Source organism: Tachysurus fulvidraco, chromosome 11, assembly GCF_022655615.1.
Source record: "Tachysurus fulvidraco isolate hzauxx_2018 chromosome 11, HZAU_PFXX_2.0, whole genome shotgun sequence".
NCBI lineage: Eukaryota > Metazoa > Chordata > Actinopteri > Siluriformes > Bagridae > Tachysurus > Tachysurus fulvidraco.
The window spans coordinates 16,047,289-16,059,322 of NC_062528.1; the positions used below are offsets into that span (position 1 = coordinate 16,047,289).

Genomic DNA, 12,034 nt, shown 5'->3' on the forward strand with positions numbered 1-12,034 from the left:
TTCTGTTCATTTTGTAGTTAAGATCCAGTTTCAGGTTTGTTTGTTTTTTACATCAGGTGAAAAAAAAAAATCAGATTTCATTGTGAAGGTATTTTTTATTAATAATAACATGAAGTATGAGTTATTTTCTGTAGGAGTTATTTACTTCAGAATCAGAATCAAGGTTATTGGCCAAGTGTGTTGACACACACAAGCAATTTGGTTCCAGCTGTTTACTTCACTTTTATATTCATTGTTTTCCTATTTATGTGTGTGTGTGTGTGTGTGTGTGTGTGTGTGTGAGAGAGAGAGAGAGAGAGAGAGATAATATATGCAATTTTATGCTAAAACTACCAATGATACACAGAGGCTGTCAGTTAAAATCTGATAAATGTTTGCTTTATTTCCCCCCACATATTCACATATTAAACCCCAAAATTTGCAAAGACTGCGATCAAAGCAATCATTTGATGTTCTCCAACAAATATAGATTGAAAAGCCACATCTTTTACCCAAAACAACACATAACATCCACCACCACTTAGTCATAATAATTTCACATATAATCATTTAAACAAAGCTATCAAAGTTTGAAGGCACTTTAAAGAGATTTCAGACTGCAAAGTGACTGGTGAAGAACAAATATTTGCATCAAGCCTCTGTCATGTCTGATGATTATCTGTCATATTTTTAAAAAATAATCATTATAAATCACATTTAATGGCAACTTGGTGTGACTCCAACAATCAATCTACACAACAATGAAGATATATATATATATATATTTGTCTCTCTTCATTAACAAATGTTAGCATTGACCTGAGATATGGAAATGAACTACTCTACAACATACTCTTTGGTCTCGTGTCATTTTTAGCCTGTGCATTTCCAAACTGTTGCTTATGTTTACGCTTGAAGCTTCTCTGTTATAATCTGCACAGTGAATTTCCAAATATAGGCCAGATAAATCAAACTTATTTATGCATGGATGCTAAACACATTTGAACCATGACAAATCACTGTGGAACAGTTTTACAGTAATTCAATTGTATTGACTACATAGATGTTTTTCCATCTCAACTCCAGCTTGGATTATATTTTTCCCAACCAACAGGTGGTGCTATATAGAACCGCTTTCCTTGTGAAAAGAAGCTGACAACACCTCGATACCCATCTCTTGGCACTCCAGACTTCAAGTCATCCATGAGCCCAAACTTTTGTGCAAGTATTTTAAAACTCTGCGAGCTGGAATACTGCAGCCGAAACGGGCCTTTTCCAGATAGCTTCCCATTGTCCAGTTCTTCCACTGTTACCAAAGGAGCATTGTAAACCTCCTTTTCAAAAGCTTCATCATATTTCTTCTGCTCCAAATAAGACAAATCTATATTTGTAAAAGGCACAAATTCGGCGTTGAGTTTAATAAAGCGGAGATACTTGTCATAGAACTGACCCAAACTCACACCCTTACGACCAAACGTCAAAGTTCTAGAGATTTCCGGACGGATACATGACCGGTCTTTGCGCTGATCGGGATGCCGCATCCAGTCATCCCAAAATGAGGCTGGCCATTTTGGTTCAAGTTCATCCCAGACTTCCTTCAGCAGCATCCACCCGAGCCCTGGGAAGAAGTCTGTCCTGTACAAGAGGCTTGATTTCGTAGAATCTACATATCCTTCCCTGCCGTTGTCATTCCAGGCAGACACACACCACAGAGTTGGGTCATATTTCAGTATAGGGTAAAGGCCTTTAAAGTACTCAAAGAAGTCTGGGGCCACCTGAAAGAGAGAATGAGAAGAGAGAAGAACCTGATCAGATACAAATCAAATTGAAGGCAGCAAGCTGAAAGACAAATCTGACCAATTTAATTCACCACCAGAGCCCAGATGATATAACAGCTGTCCAATAAAATCAGACTATATCAAGGTTAAACAAACAGCAGTACCTGCATCAGGCATGTAGATAAAACACTGACAATGTCCCTAAAAATATTCCATAGTAAATATTAAAAAGAGGCAAATCAGAACATCAAATAATAACTTTTTGATGTCATACAGTATGTTCATTAAGATTGGTTGATCAGGGACCAATCAGAGACCAGGTATTAGTCATATTATCAAAGCAAATCATTTTCATAATCAAGATGTTTTTCCCATTGTTCTATGTTACTTCAAACACAATTTTGTGTAAAAACCCCAGGAGACCAGCATCTAAAATACTCATACTAAAGTAATCTTGTGTGGCCCGTCGTTCAGATTGGTCTGACATTCGGGCTGGACAGCAGGTATAAACTCTACATCAAGTAGTTGTAAAAGAGTCATTTGTTAAAATCGCCTCAAGGTAGCCCAGTGCCTTATTGTAAGTAAGAAGTGTTCTGGTTACTGTGTAAACAGCTGCTTGTTACAGAGACCGTAGTTCCTGCCAAAATAAGCAATTCTCTCTGAGTGAGCAGGTCAAGGTATACACTAGCAGTCAATTTTTTTTACATACAAGAATGAAAATATGTTTTTTTTTGTTTCCTTAAAGACATGTTGATAAAAGCTTTATCTTCATTTTATTTGGGCTATAATTTTCAGCTTAGTAAAGAACTTATTAAAGCCTCCTTTTAGGGAGTGAAGCTACCTTAAGAAAATGTACAAAGCTGCACCTGAGACAGACAAAGAATTTTAAACATATAATATGTCTGAACACTTTTCTTGTCACTGCCTGATTCTAAGTGTTATTTCATAGTTAATATCTCTACTATTATACTAAGTAGTAGAAAAAAGCAACCCTTCCATGAGTAGCTTTGTCCAAACTTGCGACCGGTAATGTATGATTTAATGTAGGTTACTTTAAAGGTAATTCTTTCTTTATGTGAGTTAAAGAATGTTATTTTCTTTGCTGTATCTAAACTCAGCTTGATTGACATAAATGGCCGATGATGTGTAACACGTCTGTAAAAGCACAGTGGGAAGGAGTATAAGTAACAACAGAAATTAAATTTGGTTTGTCCAATCAGAAATGTATTCATGTATTTAATTAATCTATTTATTTCATAAGCTTTTGTATTTCAGTTTTATACAGAATATTTTTTGGGAATAATTCTTAAGTAAAGTATTGTTTTATTGAATATTTGATCATATAAAAATATCTATGATTCTACACTGTATTCAGATGCAATCAATCAGCTTTTATACTTGTAGATTTGATGTTAAACAAGAGAAAGTATACCTCCAAATCATCTTCCACAATGATGACAGCAGAGTATGAGAATGTGTTGAACACCTGGTTTAAAGCCCAACGGTAATGTCTTGAGATTTTGTAGTAACCCTGGAATTTATTATGTCCTGCTGGCACTGAGATCTCTGACAAATCAGGCTGCTTAATGTGAGTCAGTTTACTGCCGTATGAGGCGATCACTTCGGCGGTCTCCGTGTGTCCACAGTCCTGGCTCACAATGATGGGGAAGAGTTCAGCCGATGGCCGGTACTCGAGGAGTTTGTCTAAGCAACGTTTCACTGTCACTCGGTTACACGCCATGACTAAGATGGGAATAACCACACGGGATGGCAGGAATTTACTGCTCACATTTGTGATATGAATTCTGTTCCCTAATATATTCCTGATAGCTGTGTGGTTTTTTTTAAGTTCTTCCCAAAGTGACTTATGGCTCTGGATCTGGAGAAGGATTTTATTCTGGGACTCGAGTTCTGTTTCAAATGAACTAATTAACTTAACTAACTTCTCCACAATGTCGACCTTTTGTGGATCTTTTTCCGAAATAGACTCGCCTCCTTCATATCCAGGAAACCGTCCCAAGAAAACAATTAAAAGAACGGCATTCCAAGCAACAAAGAAAACAGCACCACAAATAATTACGTAACCTTTCTTGCGGAACATGGTTAAAGTGGAGGTTTGGGTGTCGGGACAGCAGAAGTGTATGTTATGGCAAACAGGGCATCGGGGACGTGCAACTTCTCACCAAGCGAAGCATAAGGCAGGAAGTGGGATATCCTGTATATATAAATATATTTATATCCTTGGCTATGAGAATGGGTAAAAAGTCTGACAGAAATCAACAGAAATGAGGCTGTAATTAAGGTGGAAGGTAAAGTGCATGTTCACTGTTCTTAAATAGGGTCAGTGGTGCTTTGGTGACCCAGTGAATTCCAAGCCAAACTCCAAGAACTCAGTGGAGACTGTAAGAAGGAAACAATGTGTTATTAAAACTTAATTAAGTATGCCTTATCAATATCATTACTAATATCAGCAGACATAGTAGTAGTAGTAATATTGATGATACCCAATGCACAGACACATTTTCCATTAGTACTTTTATATCATTAAGCACACACATGACAAGCTGCTAGACAAGTTATTGTCTTTATCTTCTTTATTTATTTCTAAAGACGTAGAAAAACTACTCTCTGAAAGATAGTTTTTTTTTGAATAAACACATACAGAAGGTCTATAAGATTATAATGAGAAGAAGCAGTGTATTGTTACAGATCATGTTGTTGTTTTTGTTTTTTCAGGATGACATTAAAAAAATCAACACTCTATAACCTGTAGCTATCACCAAGCTTTAACATACTTATACCATAAACAAATTTCTACCTTTTCTGTTAATAAAATGATAATCAGTGTCTGTTTATCATCATCGCCCACATGCCTGAACATGAACGCGAATGTATAACCTGATATATAACCTAATATATATCCTAATGTATAAAAAAATAACCTAATGTATAACCTGATATATAACCTGATAAATAACCCAATAGCCTAATATATAAACACATTCACTTACCTGATGAAAAGAGTCGACTCCTATTATAACCTGATATATAAACACATTCACTTACCTGATGAAGAGACGACTCCTATTATAACCTAATGTATAACCTGATATATAACCTAATGTATAACCTAATATATAACCTAATGTATAACCTAATATATAAACACATTCACTTACCGGATGAAAAGAGTCGACTCCTATTATAACCTGATATATAAATTGATATATAACCTGATATATAAACACATTCACTTACCTGATGAAAAGAGTCGACTCCTATTTTTCTCCATTTCTCACTGAAGGTCCGGATAATAAATGAGAAGTAAACTGAATTTTTAAAAGATGTCGTGGCGCAACGTTCCTTAGTTACTGCTTCAGTAGTTTCTGTTTGTTTGTTTTGGTTTGTTTTTGTTTTAGTTTTTTAGTTTTTAATACATCAGACCAGATTCTCGCTTTACGTAGCAGTTGGTTTACTTCCTGATTTTGAAGTACACGCCGGAAGTCCCGCCCGCGCCCACTTCCACCTAAGCCGAATGTATGCGCGTGTCATGTGTAAAAAGTTGTACACACCTTTAATAGAGCGCTTCTTAGAATTTCAGAACAAAAGTGCATGAAGCCACAAAGACAAAAAATAAAAAATAACTTGAAACTTTATACTTGTTCTTAAATTAAGCATTTTTGACTGGTAAGTTGATCTAACCTTTTTTTTAAGCTACAATGAAATCTTACATACCAGCTAGCAATATACACATCCATAATCCAAATCATTATCCACTTAAATAAATTAAGTGGAATAAATTAAATAAATTAAACTAAAATTATATGTACAGCAGTGGACTGAACTAGTTGTGTTGATTCTTTAAATCCATTCTGTTGATATTTTGTTTATAACTCGCACGTCGCATGTGGGCAACACTGATCTCTTGAAATACAATGGTGCATGTTGTTGAGATATTTTTTTAACTTGACTGTTAATAAAATATTTGGCTAGATCATTGGTATTAGTAATATTTCGTATTTTCCTTTAGTCGCTCCAAATTACATGACTAACTAAATATCTTTGGGCCTCGGTGTCCATGTTGACCTGCACTAAACCAGAACGTCTCGAGTTCTCGGCCCATTAACAATTTTATTAACTTTATAAGTATATATCATATCTATACTATAGATTAGGTCATACTATGTTATTCTAAACAACTGTTTTATACCTGTGTTTTTTACCTACTTGACACAGGCAAAGAAACATCACTGAACGCAATCTGCTGGATTGATAAACTCTAAGAAACCAACAGAATAAAGAGTGTTATGCAATCATTATTCCAGATTTATTAAACTGTGATCATTTATCTGCATGAGCATTATTGATGTTGGGTGAGGAGGTCTGTGGTCCAGTCAGCATCCCGTTCATCCCAAAGGTGTTCAGTGGGGCTGAGGCTATGGCTCTGTGCAGGAGACTCGGAAGTTCTTCCACTCCAAACATGGTACAGCATGTCTTTATAAACCAAGTTTTGTGTTCAGGATCATGGTCATGCTCAAACAGGTTTGGGCTCCTTATTTCCAGTAAAGGGAAATTAATGCTGCAGCATACTGTACATCCTGTACAATTGTGTGCTTCCAACTTTGTGGCAAATGTCTTGGGAAGAACCACATATGGGTGTAATGATCAAGGATGCAAAAACATTTGGTCATATAGTATATGTTGATGTGTGTTATCACTTATGTTAACACAGCATTTTCACATTATTTTTGTGTTTGTGTTGAATTAGCAAATTACAAGTATGAAGAATCAAGGTGAACAGTTTATAAGAATCCTGAAAGTTTTCACTGCTATAAACGATTTCATGAGAGATTTGAGATGAGAGATGAGAAGTGAGAAATGAGAGATTTTTTTAATAGATTTTTTAATTTACTAAAGTATTTATCTTCAGAAACAGCATTAACCTCATAAGAACAACAGATGGGAACATTTATCGCAGATGGTTTCCCTTCTCCATATTGGCCATTATAAAATAAAAATAAAGAAATCTCAATACCCTGAATTTACATTAATGGGCAAAGAATTGGACTCAAACACTTGTTTGGTATTTGTTTAATAATAATCTCAGGTTAAGAAATGCCCTCACCTTTTTTTTTTTGAAAAACAGTTTTGAAGGAAAAGGGCAAACGCATCCACCTAGTAAATGGTTAAAGATAAAGGTATAGGTGTGTAACCTTGTAAACAGTCTCACACACTTAAAATATACTCATTCTGAAACGCCCTGGCTGAAGTAACATATACACCAAATGTCCACAGATGCTCCCTTATTAAAAGATCCTGACAGTCAGTATGAATGAATTTCGTGGTTGCTGCCTGGTCAAGTCACATGTTTTAAATACATCTTAATAAAAATTAAGACCCAGTGCTGGACTTCATCTCATTTTGGAAACATATATTTGGTTTACTTTCATTCCAGTTACTATTAACAGATCTAACTTATACTGTATGTCTAAGCTAACCTGTATAAATGTTAGTTACAGGGTGTGTACTATTACAGAAAACATTGCATTCCCCGTTCATAAGAGAGATGTTTATGAGGCATGTGTGATGAGGGACCTCCAGGTGAGCTAATGCTTAACCATAATTTAGTACTTAGGCTGAAAAAGGCCATACGTAAATGTCACTAAAAGTTAAGATGTGGTGGTTAACATGCTGTCCTGGTAAGGGTTTTATAGGCTTCCAAGATCAGATTGCTGTTACTTGATCTTCAGGATTTGTGGGATGTCCTAAATAACAGCTTCGGGAGACATTCTGCATCATCTGATTGTTAACTTCTAGTAGCGTCATTGGCGGCCATTATGCCTTGTCGACAGAGCACATATTCAGTCAGAGGTTATGATTAGATCTTGTACAGGGACTAAAAGACAACTGTTTTTAATGTGCACATTTTTGCTTTGAATTATTATTTTATATCCAACAGCATTTGCATTTTTTTTTCCCCCCAGCAGTGCCAACACTACCTTGTAACATTGCTAAAAATACTTTGGAAGATTAAAGATACAGTAAATTTAGATTTGTTCCCGAATGCTCTGCAGTGACATCTATGAACGGGGAACAGAAAATAAAAGCACGTTGTCATAATCGGCAACAAGAAAGTTAAAACATGTAAATTTACAGCAACACCTCAGTCATGTATACTGCTGTGAAACTTAAGACAGGTTTGAGGGACACAGGGTTTTCATAGTTTTTTCACTTTAGTAACTATAATAATAGTTACATAGTGTATATTTATAGCATTTATCTAGTGAACATTTCTATTTAGATACAACAGATGGTTCTTCACAAAAGGTCTACAAGATGCAGTGCATCATGGCTTTCTGTATTAGGCCACTGATACAAAAGGATGATCCCACTACCCTTGAGTCATGTTGTCGTTGTCATTGCCCTGTGGAGGTCTCCTTCCAAGAATCACATTGGGCATCACCACAAAAGTCAAAATTCCTACAATTACCAGAGCCACCGCGACCACAATGATGGAGACCACAACAGTGTAGTAGCAATTATTGGACCGGAACAACCTTCTCATGCGACCTCTCACTCTGCTCGGAGGTCTGCCCACGTTTACAGCTGTATTCGATGCGAGACCTTCCTCTACGGTCCTAATTGGCAGAACTGTGCTCTTCTTCCTGAAGCAGTTTGTTAGATGACTGTTCTTGATGACAAGTTTGCCTTTACTGCGTTCAAAGCGCACAGACTGTGCCTGCTGCATCTGTGGTGGCAGCTTGCGGAAAATGTACTCGTTGTTGCCGAGTTGTGGCAAGTCTCGTCCATGACGGATTTCTGTCAGCTCCCGGCACACGGGGCACGACAGCTTCTTGATCTCAGCAGACAAGACGTTGATGCGGGCCAGACACTCCAGGCAAAATGTGTGGCCACAGGCGAGCAACTTAGGAGTCTTAAAGACATTGTCATAGCTGCAGAAGCAGATGGGACATTCTGTTTCCTCTAGGTTGTCCTGGTGATATTTATTAATGCCTCTGCCACTGTTGCTTCTCCTCGAGCCATGTCTGGATTCTTCACTCCTACCACGCTCCCTCTTACTCCCATGTCCTTGTGCTCGCTCCCTCCGTCTTCCCCGTCGTTCCGAGTCACTGCTATGACTCCGCTGACGGGGTACTTCACATTTTTCTGGCTTCTCTGTTGCCTTCTTTTGGTTACAGTCTTTCTGGTCATACTGAGGTTTTGCGTTTTGTTTGAGCTTCTGCTGGTCTCCTGCTCCACTTTCTTGGTCGTCAGTCATGTCACAGAACTACAGAGGTTTAGAATGGAAGAGTAAAATACTCAGGGACGCAGCCGCCCTATAGGACCAAAAAAAGTGATATGTTGTCAAAAATTCATAATACATGCAAATACTGTCATTGGTAACATGACTCTAAAGTGCAGGTCTAATATTTGCAAGCATGTATCTAGAAAAAAAAAAAAAAAGACAGTGACAAATGCTAGTCACTGGGGTGATACGACACCTTTTGTACCTTTAGTAGAAGCATTGGTAAAGAAAGAATCTAGCTTTACAGACCTCAGTGAAATTGACCCATATGAATACCAAAATAAGACAATTCATATTTATTTGTACCATAAAAATGGTTTGTTTGTTAGCTATTATTGCACTGTGAAGTGAATATACAGTGTATAGGTTCAGTTTAGTGTATAAACCAGCACAAGCTTTTTGGCTTGGACAACTACAACTAAGATATAGACTATAGACTTGCATTAAACTATAACAATATGGATGTCTTAGAAACCAAACCAACACAAACCAGTTTGAAAGACTAATCAGCACGAAGAAATAACATGGTTATTTCTTTTTCTATTTTGTACCAATTAAAATGCAGCATATCACCTTTATTTCTGACAGTGTTTAAAGTATAATAGGTGTGTTGCATCATATTACATGAAAAATGACATTCAGCAGGAACATTTCAGCCACCATCATAATTGTTAGAAAATGTATTGGGTGTAAACAATGACCAAAAAAAACACATTTATAACTATTACACATAACACTTACGTTCCAATTATATCCTTCTGTTACCCTGACATGCATGGAGCCATGGAGTCAGATACAAACAGACAATACAGTTTTTTAACAGACAAAGCAGTGTTTTACATTCGTTAGAATGTTATGTTTAAAAAGTGTTTTAGCTTAAGGGAAAAAATACATTTCATTCCTAGTTTTAATTAAAGTTATTCCATATAAAAACCCTGCCATGAAAAAATTTGAATGCGTACATCACAATATAAAGAAATAAAAATCATACAAGCAAAGCCTACAGTTCCCTCTTTGTCGAGATATATAACCAAATGCGTATCGCTGTGCATGAAACATTATCAGGTCAATTTCTGGGAACCAGGAACAATTATGAAAGCACACAAATGTTTAGTGTGTTATTGTTTTAAAAAGCATGTAAGAATGTTTTTCTAGTTAAAACCAGAGCCTGCTTTATATTTGCGTTCTTGTACAAAGCTAATTTAAAATGCACTTTTTAAATGTATTGCAGATCTGCACATACTAATGCTAAAAAAAAAAAAAAGTCAACAGAGATTATAAAAATCTTTATAAAAAAAACCTGCATTAAAACATTAGTACTGCTTTTAGTAGAATCTAAAACGAGAGCATTTGTTTTAGAAGCTTTTATAAAAAGGTTTTAATATACAAGATTTGTATTATCATTTAGTAACATTATCTGGCCTCAAAACACACTACACAAGGCAGTAACATGAAATCTGAGCAGCCATAATCATGATGAATAGACTGTAAGGAAATAATGCTGAATAAAACTTAATAAGATAAAGGGTCCAATATGACTGTTTCCTGGTGCATGTATGTTATCTACCTGTGAGTAGCCTACAGAATGTGTTACACGGCATACGTGTTTAATCAAGACGCACAACCCAAGCGGTTGAATCCAGGTTTTTTCAGTTGACAAACCACATACTGTATCTCAATCTATTGCATCGAATTTAATGTTACTTTGTCTCTAGCTGGTGCCGAGATGAGTTTATAATGCTCTTACACTACTTTAAAATGGTTTACAGCTCAAAATTGACCTTTGGAAATAAAATAAAATAAAATAAAATAAAGCAGGCGTATATAAATAGCGCCTTTACTGGATGATGACGGATCTAGACAGCTCAGATATCAACAGAGTAAGTGAATTAGTCAGAGTTACTGAGTGCAAAAGTGATTCAGAGAGATACTAGTAAGGCTTTATTCTTACCTCAAGAGGCTCGGATCCCCAGATCTGTTCAAAGCTTGCCTGGCTCCAGCAACATACAATCCAGGTTTGTTACTCTCTTCACCTTCATCTCAATTCACAATCCATGAAGTCTGTAATCATTGTGTGGCGTTCTCTTTCTGACTTGATGTTATTCCTATTTCACCTACTCGCCTAATCATCACTCACCCTCCCCTCCAGGTCAGACCTGTTTAACTGGTCCAGGTAGAATTTGAACTTTTAGAACACAACAGCACAAAGCTACTTAACACAAGGACAGCACAGTGTGTTTGTATGTATTGTGTTCAGGCTGTTGCACCCTATACCATAGATCCCATTTTGTAATCCTACAAGTATTTACTTTAGGTCTCGCTCACACACTTCCACTGAATTTAAAAAAAAAAAAAAAAAAAAAAAATCAAAGATGCACAAATTAACAGTCTAGGAGTAAACATTCCAAAGCAAATGTTAATCAACCTTACTGTGACGTCTTCTGTATGGGCTACAAAGAGAGTGAAGAATGAAAATACAAGGATGCAGAAAATCTCTTCAATTATAGCGATCATTTTCCAAGATCAGTTGAGAATATAAATGAAATTCCTGTGCATTTAGTCAAAGATAAAGGCAGCTCACAAGAAGATGCACTATTCCCATCACAAATGTCAATACATACATACAGACCCTAATTCTAATCTCTGTAGGAAGTTAAATGGCATACAAAGTGATAAGATCTGAGCACAGGCTGTTGTTACATGGACTACAAAAAAAAAAAAAAACTTCTGAGGTCAAGCAGAAACGCACACTAATTTGGTTGAATTTTCCAGAAATCATACTAAACCACTACGGTCCCTATTCAAGTTTAGCTATTTCCTGTTCAGTTTAATGTATGATTTGTTCTTCAACATCACCTGTAGCGGTAGGGTAATTATCAACAAAGAAGTGAAATATTAAACCAGAGTTGTACTTGATTTATCAGCCAATGCAACAAAATCTTTTCCCATTTGTGTAAAAAAAAATTTTCAC

The 12,034-nt window shown here is 36.3% G+C and overlaps 2 protein-coding genes and 1 long non-coding RNA gene across 4 annotated transcripts; 1 reads left to right on the forward strand and 2 right to left on the reverse strand.

Annotated features, from left to right (window-relative positions):
- Window positions 1-356: 356 nt before the first annotated feature.
- mgat1a (alpha-1,3-mannosyl-glycoprotein 2-beta-N-acetylglucosaminyltransferase a) lies at window positions 357-5,238 on the reverse strand. Of its 2 annotated transcripts, none has more exons than XM_047820432.1 (3): window positions 5,016-5,238; window positions 3,190-4,157; window positions 357-1,754 (listed from the first exon to the last, which is right to left on the reverse strand). In XM_047820432.1, exons 2-3 carry the CDS (start codon window positions 3,856-3,858, stop codon window positions 1,056-1,058), a joined length of 1,368 nt encoding a protein of 455 aa, XP_047676388.1. In that variant the 5' UTR covers window positions 3,859-4,157; window positions 5,016-5,238; the 3' UTR covers window positions 357-1,055. The 2 variants fall into 2 exon arrangements, with proteins under 2 accessions (XP_047676388.1, XP_027002091.2); XM_027146290.2 differs by lacking the exon at window positions 5,016-5,238 and adding an exon at window positions 4,769-4,824.
- Window positions 5,239-5,311: 73 nt separating this feature from the next.
- On the forward strand, window positions 5,312-6,070 carry LOC125145869. Its single transcript, XR_007144331.1, has 2 exons — window positions 5,312-5,444; window positions 5,994-6,070. It is a non-coding gene; the product is annotated as an uncharacterized LOC125145869 (long non-coding RNA).
- Window positions 6,071-6,832: 762 nt separating this feature from the next.
- rnf183 (ring finger protein 183) lies at window positions 6,833-11,947 on the reverse strand. Its single transcript, XM_027146297.2, has 2 exons — window positions 11,015-11,947; window positions 6,833-9,094 (listed from the first exon to the last, which is right to left on the reverse strand). Exon 2 carries the CDS (start codon window positions 9,034-9,036, stop codon window positions 8,149-8,151), a length of 888 nt encoding a protein of 295 aa, XP_027002098.1. The 5' UTR covers window positions 9,037-9,094; window positions 11,015-11,947; the 3' UTR covers window positions 6,833-8,148.
- Between the last annotated feature and the right edge of the window lie 87 nt (window positions 11,948-12,034).

Excerpts from the sequence above, each read along its gene's own strand:
- mgat1a (XM_047820432.1), bottom strand. The coding sequence starts at position 3,858 with ATGTTCCGCAAGAAAGGTTACGTAATTATTTGTGGTGCTGTTTTCTTT. Across the intron at positions 1,755-3,189 it reads TTGTGGAAGATGATTTGGAG|GTGGCCCCAGACTTCTTTGA; the intron begins GTATACTTTCTC and ends TCTCTCTTTCAG.
- rnf183 (XM_027146297.2), bottom strand. The coding sequence starts at position 9,036 with ATGACTGACGACCAAGAAAGTGGAGCAGGAGACCAGCAGAAGCTCAAA.